Raw genomic sequence first — 15,782 nt, 5'->3', positions numbered from 1 at the left:
AAGAAGAGGGACAAAGTGAAAGGAGAGAGAAAATATAGTATATGGTAGTGGGGAAGTACGAATGGAGGGAGTTGTGATCAGCAATGGCAACAGTGGAAAAATATGGAAGTAGCTTTTGTGATGGATTTATCATAAAGAATGTGATCCACCTGCAACAGACCTGGTGGTGTTGGAACACAAACTGAAGCACATTTATTATTATTATTGTTGTTGTTATTATTGTTGTTGTTGTTATTATTATTATTATTATTATTATTTTGATTTTTGTAGGGCAATGGTGTTGGAGTGACTTGCCCAGGGTCACACAGTTGGGTGATTGTTGGGTATCTGGGGCCATATTTGAACACATGTGCTCCTGACTCCAGGGCCGGTGCTCTGTCCACTGCACCACCTGGCTGCCCCATTATTATTTTTTTTAATTTTAATTTAAAATTTTTCTCGTTCCTTTTCTTTATTGCTCATGAGGGTCTATATTTGGGAGGTATTATATTTACTCTTAAATAAGAATATTTTAGTAATATATAAAAAACATCATTTATACAAAAATAAAAATAAATATAATGAAAAAGTTCTAGATCTCCCTGAGTTAGGATCTTCTACTTAAAGGTAGTTTTTTATGGACCCCTCTTTCTGCTGGCTTTTCATTATTTTCCTAAGATCTTGTGTTGGGGAAGGGGCTGGTTCACAAACCTTTGGTATTGAGAGGCTTTGCTCACTGGGTTTAGTAACTCCTAGTGGGCTGGCTAGTAGGGGGTGCTGGTTGCTTTCTCTAGGGTGTCTGTGACTTTGATTTGAGGCCCACTCCCTAGGCCTGGGGGAGGGGTGCTGCTGGATACTGTTATCCTGCAACAATGTGGGTTGGGCCCTGGGGCTAGATAGTTAATCTCCTTATTCTACTGAGGGAGCACTGATTCCCATGCCTGGGCCAGGAGGTAGGGGTGGGGGGGCTGTTACTGTGTTTGTTCTGGGAAGAGGACTCTGCTGAAAGTATGGAGTCCACAGCCCTGGTCTTCCAGACTAGTCTAGTTGACCCAAGCAGATTGATGTCCAGTCACATTGTCCACCTCCCTATGTTGGAACTCCCCCTCCAGTCCCAGCCGCAGCTCACACAGCCAAAGCCTCTGCAGCTGTTCTTAGGTTGGTCGTTGGGATTTACCCTACCACCCCTAGGCTGACTCTGCTCTCTGCCCCTGGTTCACTCATGCTCCCCTGAGACAGACCTTGTTGGTAGGTATTCTTCTCCTAGCTTCTTTTTCTGGGTTTTGTTGATCAAATTTCTGTTAAGAGGCATGATTCATATTAATTCTGAGGGAAATCCAGGAAACTTTAGCATAGTGCCTGACTTTTTCCATGGCATACATTTACTTCACTTAGGTCAATTTTCCAGTCGTTTGGTCTATTGTTTCAAGTCTTATTAACCATCCTCCCTAGAAAACTCACCCTTCATTCACTTACCTTAGACTCATTTTATATCAGATATTCTCAAGTCTCTATGACATATATGGGGTCAAATATTTTGTGAGTTATTCCCAGAACTCTAGTTTTTGATTGATTTTAAAGTATTAATGATATTAAAGCAAAAATTGTAAACTCATAAAATCCTCACAAAAATATTACAGCAACTTATCCCCCCAAAACCATGTACTATGATCTTGTTCACGAGTTGGAGTCATCTCCAGGACACAAGGATAATTAAGCAATTCATATAGAAAAACAATTAACACAATCATATTAAAAACAAAAAATACCTAAAGTCATGTGACTAAATCAAGAGATGTAGGGATAAAAAAGCCTCTGAACAAGTCACAGATCAAATAGTACATAAGTAACAATAAAAATAATAATAGCAGCTCCTGTTTATATTGCCCTACTATGTAGGCATTTTACAAATATTATCTCATTTGATCCTCACAGCAATGGGTACTATTATTACTCCCATTTTATAGATGAGAAAACTGAGGGAGACAGAGGTTAAATGACTTGTCCAGGGTCACACAGCTAGTACAAGTGTCTGAAGTCATTTTTTAACTTAGCTCTTTCTGACTTCAGGAAGAGCACTGTTCCACCTAGTACTGTACAAACACACTTAAAAAATATGTAATAAAGGCACTTATTTGCCATCAAAAACATTTTGATTTATTTGTATTTTGAATTTAGCAAACAAAAATAGTCATATACTTTCATTATATATATGTATATAGAAACATTAACATATAGAAAAATACATACAATATATTTATTTATTAGAATAGGAAAAGATCGGACACAGAAAGAGGAATTGTATTCCACTCATTTTCTTTTTTTAGCATACAATAAATTCAACTTGCAGCGTTTAAAGCTATCTTACTTGTCTGTGCTCCTTTCTGTCCTCCCTTCTAGTATCTTTTTTGCATTTAAGAAAAAGCCTCAATGACCTTGTTTTATTTCTTTCTTTTATTTTCATTTCTATCTCTCTCTCTCTCTCTTCTCTCAGTTTGACTTCTCCTGACAAGCAGCATTATTGTCTAGCATTGTTATCTCTGCATGTATTATATCACCCTAGTAGAGTTTATGCTTACTAAGGACCATGAAACCCCAGCACCCAGTATGGCTTTCTTTATACAGTAGGCACTTAACAAATCTTCTTGAATTGAATGGAATGGATTCTAACATCTTCCTGAACAAAATGTTCCATGTCTTAGCATCTTGATGATTTTTGATCTGAATCCTTCTTATTATAAATTGTTTCATTGTGTTTATTAGGGAAAGAAACTCCTTCCAATTCAAATGCAGGAATTTACAGAGAAGGGAGTCCCATTTGGCTGTCAGAATTCACATAGCCACTTCTGTGTACTCCACTTTCTCAGAGGAAAAGGAATAATCGAAATTCCAGGCATAGTTTTTATGCTCTTTGGGGTTCACATTGACATAATCACCAGCTGCCTTTATGTTCTCATAGTCCTCAGGAGACAAAGGCTTTCGGCAACCAGTGACTGGAAAGACCAGGCTGCTATAATTTATATCCTGGGGTGCCTAGGAATGCCAGAAAGAAAGCAGAAAATGAGGAACCAAAATCCAGTTTTCATTATGGATGGGGTGATGGGTAGAACTCAGCACAACATTTTCATCTCTTAGTATATTTAGGGTAGGGTCAAAGGGATAATTAATTATTCAGAGAAAGAGATAATGAAACCCACATTACAGTTATCCCTTCCACATCACAGGGATTAAGAGTACAGCACCATGGCAATCTGGAAAATCCAAGTGAAATTTTTTGCCTTCCCTTCATATCAGAGAAGTTTGATTTTTTTTTCTTTTTCTTTTTACATCACATTTTGGTAAAAAAATGGGTTAATCATTGGGACTTAGGTTCTGCATCATCTACCAACCTTTATGTGTCTGCAGCTTCCACACAACTCCCTAAAAATTTCCATTTAATTTCATATACTGACTCACAATATATTGAAATGGGGAAAGTTACATTGTAGAAAGGATAATAGTCCTCCATTTAAGTGGTATGTGGGCAGGGGGTGGGCAGTATTGGTGAGTTACAGAGTGGGTAGGGAGAAGCCTAGGGACTCAACTCCCAAGGATGCCAGTATTACAGATCTAACTATATTCAAGAGAGCAGGCCTGTGATCTCTTCATTAACATATTCATTTTGGTACTCACCTCAGATCTTTGCCTCTTACTCAGTTCCAGCAGGAAGGTGTATGATTTACTATCTTTTTTTCCTTAGCTCCTTCTCATACTTCCTTGGCCATTTCATTCTGAGATATCTTTTTCCCATGCCAATTCCCCTCAGTCGGAACTATTCTGCCCACCCCACCAGGGTTGTCCAGTTGTTGCTTTTGTCCCTGGAAGACCCTCTTACCTTGCTGGTAGAAGCTGTAGGATAACTTTCAGAACTGTCAGAGCTGTCTGAGGAGGAATCACTGTCACTGTCATTATCATCTAGGGAAGAGAAGCATAACACAGGATGAAAGTGCATCAGGATTGGATAGGAGCTTAGAGGTGATCTAAGCCAACCTCCTTAGTTTATAGAGGATTTCATAAACCATTCTTCTTCCAGGGAAATTAGTCTATATATTGATTAAACACTTCCTGTGTCTCAAATGCTAGTGATACAGTGCAAGGCAGAACACAATCAGAATGGGAGGGACAACAGATCATGAATTCAAAAACAGAATCTCAATTGGGCTAGAAGTCTGAGGCAGAGAGGGGAAGTGATCCACCCCAAGTCCTATATGAAAAAGTAAAACAAGGATTCAAACCCAGGTTCCTAAAGTCTACTCAAAGATATCCCCTACAGTCTTAAGAAAGCCAGAAGTTCCAGTTATACCACCTGAACCATGAGTCAAATGACTGATTCAGTCCTATAGGCATAAAAATAATTATGCTAATGATAGTTTACATTATAGGCTCTTTAAGGGTTTTTTGTTTTTTTGGTAGAGGCAAAAGAGTTTAAGTGACTTATTCAGGGTCACACAACTAGTAAGTGTCTGAGATTGAATTTTAACTCGTCTTCCTGACTCCAGTAATCTATGAACTATGATGCCACCTAACTGCCCCTCTCTAAGGTTTCCAAACAAGGGAATGCTGGTGAATGTTTAACAACTGACTCTGGGAGAAAAATATACTCACTATATACTTTTAAATTTAACCTGCATATTAACATTTTCTCTGTCATTTTCTTAAATCTAAGCAATTGACAAATTGATAAATCAAGTCCTGATTTCCAAGTATGATTCCCAAGCTGTAAAGGCTCACACTAAAAATTTAATATTCATCTCAATTTAATCAGCTTAACTCAGCATAACTCTGATACAGAGAAGTTTATTTGCAAAATAGAAACTTTAATTAGCTCCATTCCACAGATAGAAAAACCAAGGTTTAGAAAAGTGAAATAGAAATACATGTTATGGGATTAGGAATGGAAACCCAATCAAATTTTCTGACTTTGAGTGCTGTTCTTTTCACTATAATACATTGTTACTTTTTCAAGAATATCAGTGTGGAAGGAGAAGGGAAATCAGCAGAAGCTTCAGGATAGCAGGAGAAAGGACATTAAACTAGGAGGAAGACTACAGAATAGACTTGTAAGATGGCAACTTGGTTTGGTAAAAAGAGCATTGAAAATTAAGAGACCTAGGGATGAGTCTAGTTGAATACTCTATAACCTGTTAAATCACCACCCATCTCCAACTTCCAGTTCCATAATTCAGTTACTCAAGTTTCCACTTCATAAGTTTATGCAAAGATACTATTTTGTTAAGTCTTTAAGAGATATCAAAACATGAACCTAGGCGCAGCTAGGTGGCACAGTGGATAAAGTACCGGCCCTGGAATCAGGAGTACCTGGGTTCAAATCCGGTCTCAGACACTTAGTAATTACCTAGCTGTGTGGCCTTGGGCAAGCCACTTAACCCCATTGCCTTGCAAAAACCTAAAAAAAATGAACCTAGTTCTTGTCCTGTTCTTGGAGATGACTGACTAACATTTAGGCTAGAGGTTCCTTGATTTTGGAAAGCTGATGGGGATACCACATGAAGAGTCAAGGGCCTGGTTTCAGGTGGTCAATAAATTTTTATGAGTGCTTATCGAGTGCCAAGCTCCTGGGATTCAAAGAAAGGAAAGAAACAGTCCCTGCTCTCAAGAAAAAAAGCAGGAAGACTACAAGCAAACAGCTTAGCAGGGTAAATTGGAGAAAATATTGGTGGAATATAGTAGGATTAGGGAGTGTTTCTTGTAGAAGGTAAGACTTCAACTAACACTGTAAGAAAACTAGAGATGCTTAGAGATAGAGATGAGGGGAAAGAGACCAGAGTCAGGGAGAAAGAGAGAGACAGAGACACAGAGAGACAGAGACAGAAACAGAGAGAAATATCCCATGATCCCATCCCATCTCCTATGAATACCATCCTAGATGACACTGAGCAATTCACTAAACTTTCCCTGTACCTCAATTTCTCCACCTGAAAAAAGGGGCAATTGAACTCAATGACCAATGAATTCCTTTATATCTCTTAATCCTGTAACCCTTGTGATTAAAATGTCTCTTAGAGAAATCCTTTTATCTCATCTGCTCCTAGACCACTCTTCCCCTCACCTACCCTCATGAACCAACAAGTGAATTTAAGAGTCAGTTCAGTGTTAAATAAATTTGCTAAACAGATTCTTCTCACAAGGGAACCAAAAAAATAATAATACCATAAGTGTCCATCATACTCATCTGCACCTAGGGAACTGACAGTTGAGTTGGTATTTAGAGCACTAATGATAGAGTGGATTATTCATTTGTGGAGGCAATAGTGTCTTTCATTATGCTGATAGTTCCTCAATTTCCTTGTCATGCCATAAGATTTTCCAGTCTTATGGCAGTAAAAATAGAAGATGGGATCCTGGCTTAATGGAAATCACTTGGGAGTCAAGAGACTGAACCAAAAAGTAAAAGAGTTTTAACAGTGAATTTCATCATATTCAATCCTGTTCCATGTTCTAACTTATCAGGCTCTTTTTTAGATCCTAATTCTTGTCACCCAGGTTGATAGCTATCCTTCTCAGCTTTGTGTCATCTATAGATAAGGCTTCTATCTATATCTTTATCTTGGTTCTTTATCAAGAATTTAAAAGAGCAAAAGACCAAACACAGTTTCCTATAAGGCTCCACTGGAGATATCTCTTGCCAATCTGGCATTGAACCAAGCAAAGACTCATCTTCAAATTCAAACCGCTCAGCTAATCCTAAACTGTTATCTAAATCATTTTATCTTTTAGCCCACATCTATCCATCTTTTTCATAAGATAGCACAAGAATCTTTTTCTGACACTTTTTTAAACAAAGAGTAGGTACTTGAGAGCTATAGTATAATATTTTCCTATATTAAAGTAAAAATCAAACAGGGATCTAAGATTAGTCTAGCAAGACCAACTTTTCAACATCATTTTCTTTTTTAGATAGTCATTAACCATCTCTTTGCTATTCTGCTCTAAAATTTTTCCAAAGTCAAGTTTACTGATCTATAATTTGTATTCTCTATTCTCTTTTCTTTTTTTGAAATTCAGGACAAGATTTGCTCTTCCCCAATCTTCCCCTCACATTCTCCATAATATTAAGTAACTAATAAATAGGAACAATGGAAACCTGGATCCTTGCCCCAACTTTGCTATTAACTTGCTGTGTGACCCTAAGTCAGTCTTTTTCCCTCTCTGGGTCTCAGTTTCCCTCCTTCAAAAATGAAGGGCTAAAATAAAATAAAATAAAGTCTCTTCAGCTCTTATGCACTAAGATTCTATGATAGACCTACTACTTCATTTGCTTAATTATTTATTATTTATTATGTATTAGGAACCAGAGAGAGAGAGAGAGAGAGAGAGAGAGAGAGAGAGAGAGAGAGAGAGAAGGAAGGAAGAAAAAGGAAGGAAAGAAGAAAATGAGGGAGGGAGGAAAAGAAGGAAGGGAGAAGAGGAAGAAGAAAGAGACAGGAAGGAGAAAGGAGGGGAGAAAGAGAAGGGAAGGAAATGAAAAAAGTGAAGGAAGGTAGGAATGAAAGGAAAGAAAAAAGAGGAACAGGGAGGAAAGAAGGAAGGAAGGAAGGAAGGAAGGAAGGAAGGAAGGAAGGAAGGAAGGAAGGAAGGAAGGAAGGAGGGAAGGAAGGAAAGAAGGAAGGAAGGAAGGAAAATGGAGAAGGGCTGATACAAGGAGAAAAACCAAAGGGGCTGCCCCTTCCAAGGTCTTCAGGGAGAGCAGTAGCAATTCTAATGACTTCAAAGCCAGTTATGATTACTTACCCCTATAAGACAAAACAGGTCCTGGAGCACTCCTCTTAGACTCTCTCTTTTTTGAGACAGGTGCATCGTTATTGCCTTCTGACCTCTTTGGTGCTTGGGTCTGGCCCTGGATTTGGGTCTGGGTCTGGACCTGGGTTTGGACCTGGATCTGGGCACTTACAGTTTTCACCATTTGCTCATAGTAGTTGGCTAGAGGGAGATTATTTGGTGATTAAAATCTAAAGTTAGACTTTTCCTATTTTTTTTTAACCAAGTATCCTCTGCCCAAATGCTTTCATTAGAGTACTAGAAAATAATAGTTATCTAGAACTGGGAGTTCTCAAAAGGTCGGTCATATCATCTCATCCCCTACCTTCAAGCAACTAATTGCTTAACCCGTTAAGCAGATTTATTCTATTGGTGTTTCTACCATCTCCCGTAGGAGTGCATAAGGTGCCTGTGTTTCTTTATGGTTGACACATACCTTCTCTTATTCAATTCATATCCGTTCCTTAGCTAATATTTTAATATAGTCAGGAGATGAAAAAATAGAGCAGAAGCAGGCTAAACAATAGCAACTCCTTCATCCCTTTCCTCATAGGTTTTATTTTCCTTGGGAGTTCTTTTTATGAGATTGGATTTTTTTAAGTTTCCATATTTTATTCTGTTCAAATGGGTATTTTATACTTTTGTATGCATTTACTTCTTTTAATAACTGAATTGTATTAGCATATAATTGGATTAAATTATTTCTAAGTTTATCTCTTTTATAATTTCTTCTTTTTTTTCTTTCATTCTTATTTTCCTTTCTTTTGTTGTTGTTTGGTCTTATCTAATTCTTTGTGAACCCACAAATGCAGTCCATGGGATTCTCTTCTCAGAGATACTGGATTGGGTTACCATTTTCTCCTATGCATCCCTATCAGGGTTAAGTGATTTGCCCAGGGTCATACAACTAGTAAACTCTGGTTTGGTTTGAACAGATCCTCTTAATTCCAGGCCTAGTCCTCGGTTCACTGCACCAGTTAGCTGCCCTTCCCTTTATTTATTTTTATATAAAATTAATTATTGTTATTTAAAAAAAACCAAACAGCTCCTAGTAGTATTTGTAATTTCAATAGATTTTTATATTGATTTTTTTATTTTATCTTTTTTAAGATTTTCAGAATTGTGAAGATGTGTTTATTTTGCTTTGTTGTTTTTTTAGGGTTTTTTAGTTGAAAGCCCATTTCATTGATCTTTTGCTTCTTTGTTTTATTAATGAAAAGTGGTCAAAGATATATTTTTCTCTAAGGACTGCTAAGGCTTTAACTCACAACTTTTGACATATCTTATAGTCATCATTTTCTTTGATAAAACTATATATTTTTTCAGTGATTAGTGATTGTTTGACCCACACATTTTCAGACATATTATTTAGTTGGCATTTAAATTCCACTTCCTGATTATAATTTTTATTTTTCTGCGTTAAATAAAGAAATGCATTTGACATTTCTGCTTTTCATAGATGCTATTTTGATCCCTTTTGATTATTTGTCCCCAAGCAGGGAGTCTGAATGGTAGAATGACATGGAATGGGAATATTTTGAATGATGGAGTATTTAGAGAGAGCTTCTTAACTATAAGGGAGAACTGGAACTAGAGCATGGCAAACAGGACTTTGTCCTAGGTCATATCCTTCACAGGAAGGTGAACTTCCACGGTCCCCTCTTACTATCCCTGAACTTCATCTTAATGTCTTCCAGAGATGTCAAGTATAACTGCCTCCATGGCACTCTTTGGAAGATAAATGATGAACTATGTCTTTGATGGGGTCTCTGTGCTATTTCTCTGTGACCCTACCCCTCCAATTGAATTTACCTCTAATGCATTGGAACAAGGAAAATTGTGCCAGCTGTAGTACAATGGAGCAAGTTCTTTATTCTGAGGGACCCTTTGAAGAGTGTGGTCAATGTATATGGTGCCTTGGCACACTAGGGTATTCGGTTTCTTATTAAGTAAGGAATCACATTTAGAATTGCTGGACCTCCAGTATCTAAGTTCTGCCTTGGGCCCACGGATAACTAGCTTGAAAATTACCTATTTGTCTGCAGAGTAAAATGTATAGGACTAAGAGGAGAATAGCCTGAAGGAATAAGCCCATTACTTCAATCAGAATGACATGCCAGAGTTCAGCTTGCTTGGAGCTGGAAAAAAAAAAGGGAAGGGGGGGAAAAGGACCAAAATTAGTGTCTTTAAGAATGCTGTGGCTGCTTCAACATCTCTCCTGGACCCTGACTATATGCTGAGCAATTTCATGAGATATGGAAGTTTAAGGATAAAATTCACTTCTGTGACTCTAAATAGTCATATAGCCTTTGTGAAGCTTCATATATGGCAAAGACTAGCAGGAAGAAGGGAGAAAATCCCAGGGAGACTAAGGAACTATTGTTGACCCAGAACCCAAGCACATTTAAGCCTGGACCAGAAATCAGACCCAGGTGTGTGTGAGAATGGGAAGAGGAGCTCAAAGGGGTTGTGATTCCAACACTAGCCTCGATCTACTGTCATTGTCCATGTGTGCCAAATAGGATTTATCAATTTTCTTTGAAGCTCAAGCTTCTCTGCGGAAAAAATGAGTAGAAAGGAAAGTGTCCAACTGCTGCCTGGATCCTCTCTCCTGGAGATCTGCAAGAGGCAAAGCATCAGAGTTAGAACCTTGTTAGTTTAGAATTTGGATAATGAAGAAATGTGTTTTGGAGATTGTCTTCTATATAATGAACATCATATTTCTTGCCTTCTCAATGAATCGAAAGGGAGTGGAGGGAGGGAGAGAATTTGAAACTGAAAATAAAAGCAATTTTCTAAAGAATTTAAATTTTTTAAAGTGAATTTTACAAAGAACAAGCTTGGTTAAGAGAGAGAGGGAGAGAGGGAGAGGGAGAGGGAGAGAGACAGAGACAGAGAGAGAGAGAGAGACAGAGACAGAGACAGAGACACACAGAGACAGAGACACACAGAGAGAGACAGAGAGATAATAAGGCAACTCAACTTTATTGAAGTGGGAGGTCCAAAGTGATTACTACACATTCTTTAGTCTTTCTTGATATATTCATTGGTTATGATTTTTTCCCTCTTTTCTTCTAGTTTTCATCTTTAAAAAATACTATTTGTTTATGGAATTGCTCATTTGGAGGGGAAGACAGAAAGGTACTGAGGAAAATTGTAGTGAAATAGAAAATAAAGTCATCAACAAATATTAAAATTATTTTTAAAAAGATAAAAATCAATCCTATTCTAAAAATAGTGTTAGATGCTAAACTTTTTTCTGACAGTAAATGTCAATGTTTTAATATACAATGAAAATGATAATGATTTCCTAAATTAATTTACATACCTATTTTAATGCTAATTAAAATACCAAGGCAAGGGTTCTTTCACAGAACTGGGTAAAATCATAATGAAATTTAAGTGGAAAAACAAATTGATAAGAATATGAAGGAGCACTCTGAAAAAATTGATGAGGATTTGAGATACTAGAGTCATAAGATGGGTATTTGACACATCTATAGTAAATAAAAATTGATGAAAGAATTCATTATTTAATAATGGTATAGGAAAAGTCAGGAATGTGGCAGGAAATTGATTTAGACATACTACTTAAACCACCTACCTCAGTCAGAAAGCCAGTCAAGAAGTTTTTTACTAAGCACTTCTTTGAGGTAGGTACTCAGCTAAGTACTGGGAATACAAAGAAAGCAAAAATGAAATTTAGCAGAGATGAAATTCAAACATTGATGATTATGTCGATGTGAACCCCAAGGATCATAAAAGTTATGCTTGGATAGACTCAAACATCAAAAAGTATTATAAATAAGCTAGAAGAAATTGGAATATGGAATTTACCTCAATTATAGAGGGGAAACTATTTTTCCTGTTACATAAAAAAAGGAATTATTAAAGATAAGCCATATTTTCTTAGCTACGTCAAGATAAATTGTCATTCAAAAAAATGTAATCTGGGGGTGGCTAGGTGGTGCAGTGGGGGACATCTAGGTGGCGCAGTGGATAAAGCACCAGCCCTGGAGTCAGGAGTACCTGGGTTCAAATCCAGTCTCAGACACTTAATAATTACCTAGCTGTGTGGCCTTGGGCAAGCCACTTAACCCCATTGCCTTGCAAAAAAAAAATGTAATCAATATAAAACAGATTGTGAAAATATGCATGGCAAACATGATGTATAAAAAGATAAACACAAAAATCAATGGACTAAAACTACTAATAATTCAAAAAAGTCTATGATAGATAAAAGGTCAAAAGATTAAGAGAGTATTTTAAAAAGAAGAAAATTAAATCATTAATAATTACTTGACAAATGCTCAAGGCCTTACTAATAAGCAAGAGGTAAAAAAGCAAAACAATGTTAATACTTTTTACCTATTAAAATGACAAAAATAATTAAAAGCAATAAAATTAATTTCTGGAGGAGTTTGGAGAAACTCTATTCATTACTAGAAAAATTGCAAATTAGTAGAGTTTTATTTTTTGGAAAGCAGTATAACATAAAAGTTACAAATACAATCTTGGTTTTTGACCTAATAATTCTACTGTTGGGAAGATACTCTGAAAATGTTATTTTTTAAAAAGAGTTATCTATTAAAATATTTTATTTATATATTTATTTATTTAAACATTTAAAACTATTTTCTTGTAATTTTTACAACTGAAAGCAAATGAAATGTCCAATAATAATGGAATGGTTAAATAAATTATGATGCATTAATGTGATGGATATAATGGGAGTAATGACTAAAAAAGTAAGATACAGTGAATTGAACTAGGCTCAGTTTTAGGAAGAAAGCTGTCAATTCCTTTGAACACATACTGGCTATGTAACCTCAAACAAATTATTTAATCTCTCAGACAACTTTCTAGGAGTTATGTACTCCCAAACAAATTGACCCTGGTAGAGGGAGCTTCCACACCAGGAATTACCTGCACTGAGAAAGCTACAGCAATTTGGCAAATAATGTTAAGAAGATAAATGAATAAATAAGATAAAAGCATAAAAAGAAGATTTATTCACCATCATTTATATTTTTTTCTGTCTACTGTCTTACCTAGGTGATATGCTTGTGTTTACCCCCTGATTGCATTCCAAGTCATTAATTTTCTCATAAGATTACTATATTGCTACCCAGATCTCAACTTCCCAGAGCCCACACAATTATTTTATATTCTATGACCTTCCTATTTCAGCTGCTGCCATAGTATTTGACGTTTTGCAATTTTGCCAGATCCTATGGATTCAAGAGCCAAGTCCCTAAAAAGTGATGTCAGTGACAAAGACCATCATGAATAATCAGGTCTAGCCAATTTACTTCCCTTTGCCTTAGAATAATCAGGTTTCTGGAATATATCCTTAATATATGTAGGATGGTACGATGTTATTGGGTGACAGTCTCACTCAAATGATGATTACAGTGACCAAGGATATGGGAGAACATTTCATTCATTGATCCCCATTAATGCTTGTATAAAGAACCAAATCTTTGGATCTGGCTCTGTGGATTAAAGGCCAGTCTGCAAAGGGGGTAAAGGAATCTCACTAGTATAAAAAAAAAATTAAGGGCAAGATCACAGATTCACTTTACCCTGATCTGGTTTCTTGACAAGAGGTTGCTTATAAAATTGCCCAATGTTTCCATAAATTAAGAGCAACAGACATAAAAAATGTCAAGAAATCTGAAAATAATGCAAAATGGAAAAAAGCAAAACCAGAATAGGGTACAGCAATTATGACATAAAATAAAGTAAAAGGAAATGAATTAGCAAAGCATTCTTGAGGAGAATAAGAGGTAGAAGTTAAAAAAAAGTTCTTCAATTATTTAGCAACAAATAGTTGCAAACTATATTTGTGTAAAACAGTTGGTTCTAAAAATGTTTTTAAACCCAAGAAGACTCATTCATGAAGAGCATGATGTATAGGATTTTTTTTCTTCCCATTAGTGTTTTCTTTACTGAGAATGCTGGGACTCTAGTGGTTCAACCTAGGGTTGCAGTTTCCTTGCCTAGGCTTGCTCTAAGGTGATGATAAATTGTCCTTTAGAAATGGTGTCTATGGAGCACCAACATGGAAGAGCTCACAGCATTTAGAGCTAGACAGGACCTTGGAGATCATCTTCTCCAAATTCTTCCTTTACCAAGTGGGAAAACTGAGTCCCTGAGAAAGGAAGCATATATGCCCAAGATTGTACAGCTGGTAATTAGCAGAACCAGGATGAACTGCACATGCTCTGACTCCAGATCTTAGGGCTTTGACACTTGACCCTGCTGACTCTCCAAGCACCCACCATCCTACGGCAGAGTTGTTACTTCTAAAAATCCTTGACTAATATTAAAATTTCCATTCCATGGAATTAGTGTCTTTCCCAGTGTTCTTAGGATCCTATATCTAGGGTTATAAGGGACATTAGAGGCTATCTACTTCTACCATGTTAGTTTATCTAGGTCTAAAGAGCTTAAAAGACTTGTTCAAGGTCAGTTATTTCTGGTGAGAGAGCTCAGCTTTGAATACTGGTTTTCTCACTTCAAGTTCAATTATCTTTCCACAGCATCAGTATGCCTAACCAAAGGAGCTGGGGTTAGAAATCCATAAAGGTGAATGTGTGTGTGTGTGTGTGTGCACATGCATGGGTGTGTGTGTGGTGTTTTAATCTCTGTTATACTTGGGCACCTTAGGCTAAAGACTTGAAATTAAGGGACAAGTTGAGTCAACTTTCCCAGAAATGGTATTGGAGTGGGACAAGTTGAGTCAACAGAAATGGTGTTGGAGTTAAATGGCAAAGCTGGACCCAGTACCACCCCATTCCTTTCCTCTACTGTGGAACAAGAACAGTGGAACAGAAAAAAAACAAGTTCCAAACAAGTCCCTCAGTCTCTTCTCACCATGATGATCCTCAGCAATGCATGACTTTTTTCCAGGAGTCAAAGCTGAGATTACTACAAGTTGGCCTCATTAGGTATTATAGAAATTTTAGGTATTATAGGAAAAACCTGAGTAATGACCTACAACTGGGAAGGCTTGGCTTGAATCCCAAGTCCACCATTTGCTTTCTGGCAAACCATGGAAATGTACCATTCCTCCTTTCTTACATGTAAAATTGTGCATATAATGCCTTCAGTACCCTCTTCCCAGATTCTTAACAATGGATCCACATGATTGTCACATGAGGTGCCTAGACTTAGTTGGACTCAGATTTGGAACTGGGAGCTGGGGAACACGACAAAGGTGGCAAACACTGACACCCTCCCCTCCCATACAGAGTAAATTCAGCACTGTCCTTCTGCAGTCCTAGCCCTCCCCTGTCCCCCTATTCTTTTGTATTCTCTGCACCTTAAATCCATTCCTCTACATTCACATTCTTTCCATCTTTAGGAACTCAGTGAAATCTCTGCTTCTCCCAAACACACCAAAATCTCTTGGTATTTTCTCTGCGGGTGGCTATTCCTTCTCTCACCATCCTGAAAACATGGGGCTAGACTGGCTTGGACCTTGCTCCTACAACTCCTTCTACCTCCTAGCAATCACCTAACCTCCTCTGAAGTTCTCTTCATCCCATACAGGTCCGCAGAGCTGTCAACAAACCTCTAGGTCATTTTTCCTCTTCCTGAATAAGGTATCAGATTCATAGTCTTCTCCATCCAAATCCCTGCCCCCTTCAAACAGCCAACCTATCTGTTTCTCAGAGCTCCCATGTCATCCATAGCATACCCAGTCTCCTCAGCTGAACTTGCTCTGACTGTCATTTCTAAATAAGCCTCCAGCTATTATTATAAATGTGATCTAGTATTGATGACTGAGATTCTCCTAGCAAGCTAACCTAAGGGCAGATACAATTCCAGTGACCATTTCAGGTTACTTCAAAGTGAAGCATTATTGCCACCTGCCTGTTTGCTCAGACATGTACAGACACATAAACACTCTCACACACACATTCACATACATACAGACACAGAAACACCCCCCCACACCCACACATTCACACACATAC

General features: G+C 37.3%; 1 protein-coding gene across 1 annotated transcript in view; it reads right to left on the bottom strand.

Annotated features, from left to right (window-relative positions):
* Positions 1 to 2,357: 2,357 nt before the first annotated feature.
* Positions 2,358 to 15,782, bottom strand: part of RHEX (regulator of hemoglobinization and erythroid cell expansion) — a 31,536-nt gene continuing 18,111 nt past the window's right edge. Inside the window, exons 2-7 of the mRNA XM_074220419.1 lie at positions 11,402 to 11,469; positions 10,284 to 10,416; positions 9,829 to 9,935; positions 7,771 to 7,959; positions 3,854 to 3,933; positions 2,358 to 3,012 (exon numbers count right to left, since the gene is read on the bottom strand). Of these exons, the coding sequence (XP_074076520.1) occupies positions 2,812 to 3,012; positions 3,854 to 3,933; positions 7,771 to 7,959; positions 9,829 to 9,935; positions 10,284 to 10,306 (600 nt within the window). The 5' untranslated portion in view covers positions 10,307 to 10,416; positions 11,402 to 11,469 and the 3' untranslated portion in view covers positions 2,358 to 2,811. The remainder of the gene's footprint in view (positions 3,013 to 3,853; positions 3,934 to 7,770; positions 7,960 to 9,828; positions 9,936 to 10,283; positions 10,417 to 11,401; positions 11,470 to 15,782) is intronic.

The sequence above is a fragment of the Macrotis lagotis genome, chromosome 2 (genome assembly GCF_037893015.1).
Source record: "Macrotis lagotis isolate mMagLag1 chromosome 2, bilby.v1.9.chrom.fasta, whole genome shotgun sequence".
Taxonomy (NCBI): domain Eukaryota; kingdom Metazoa; phylum Chordata; class Mammalia; order Peramelemorphia; family Peramelidae; genus Macrotis; species Macrotis lagotis.
This window is presented reverse-complemented; position numbering and strand designations above follow the sequence as displayed.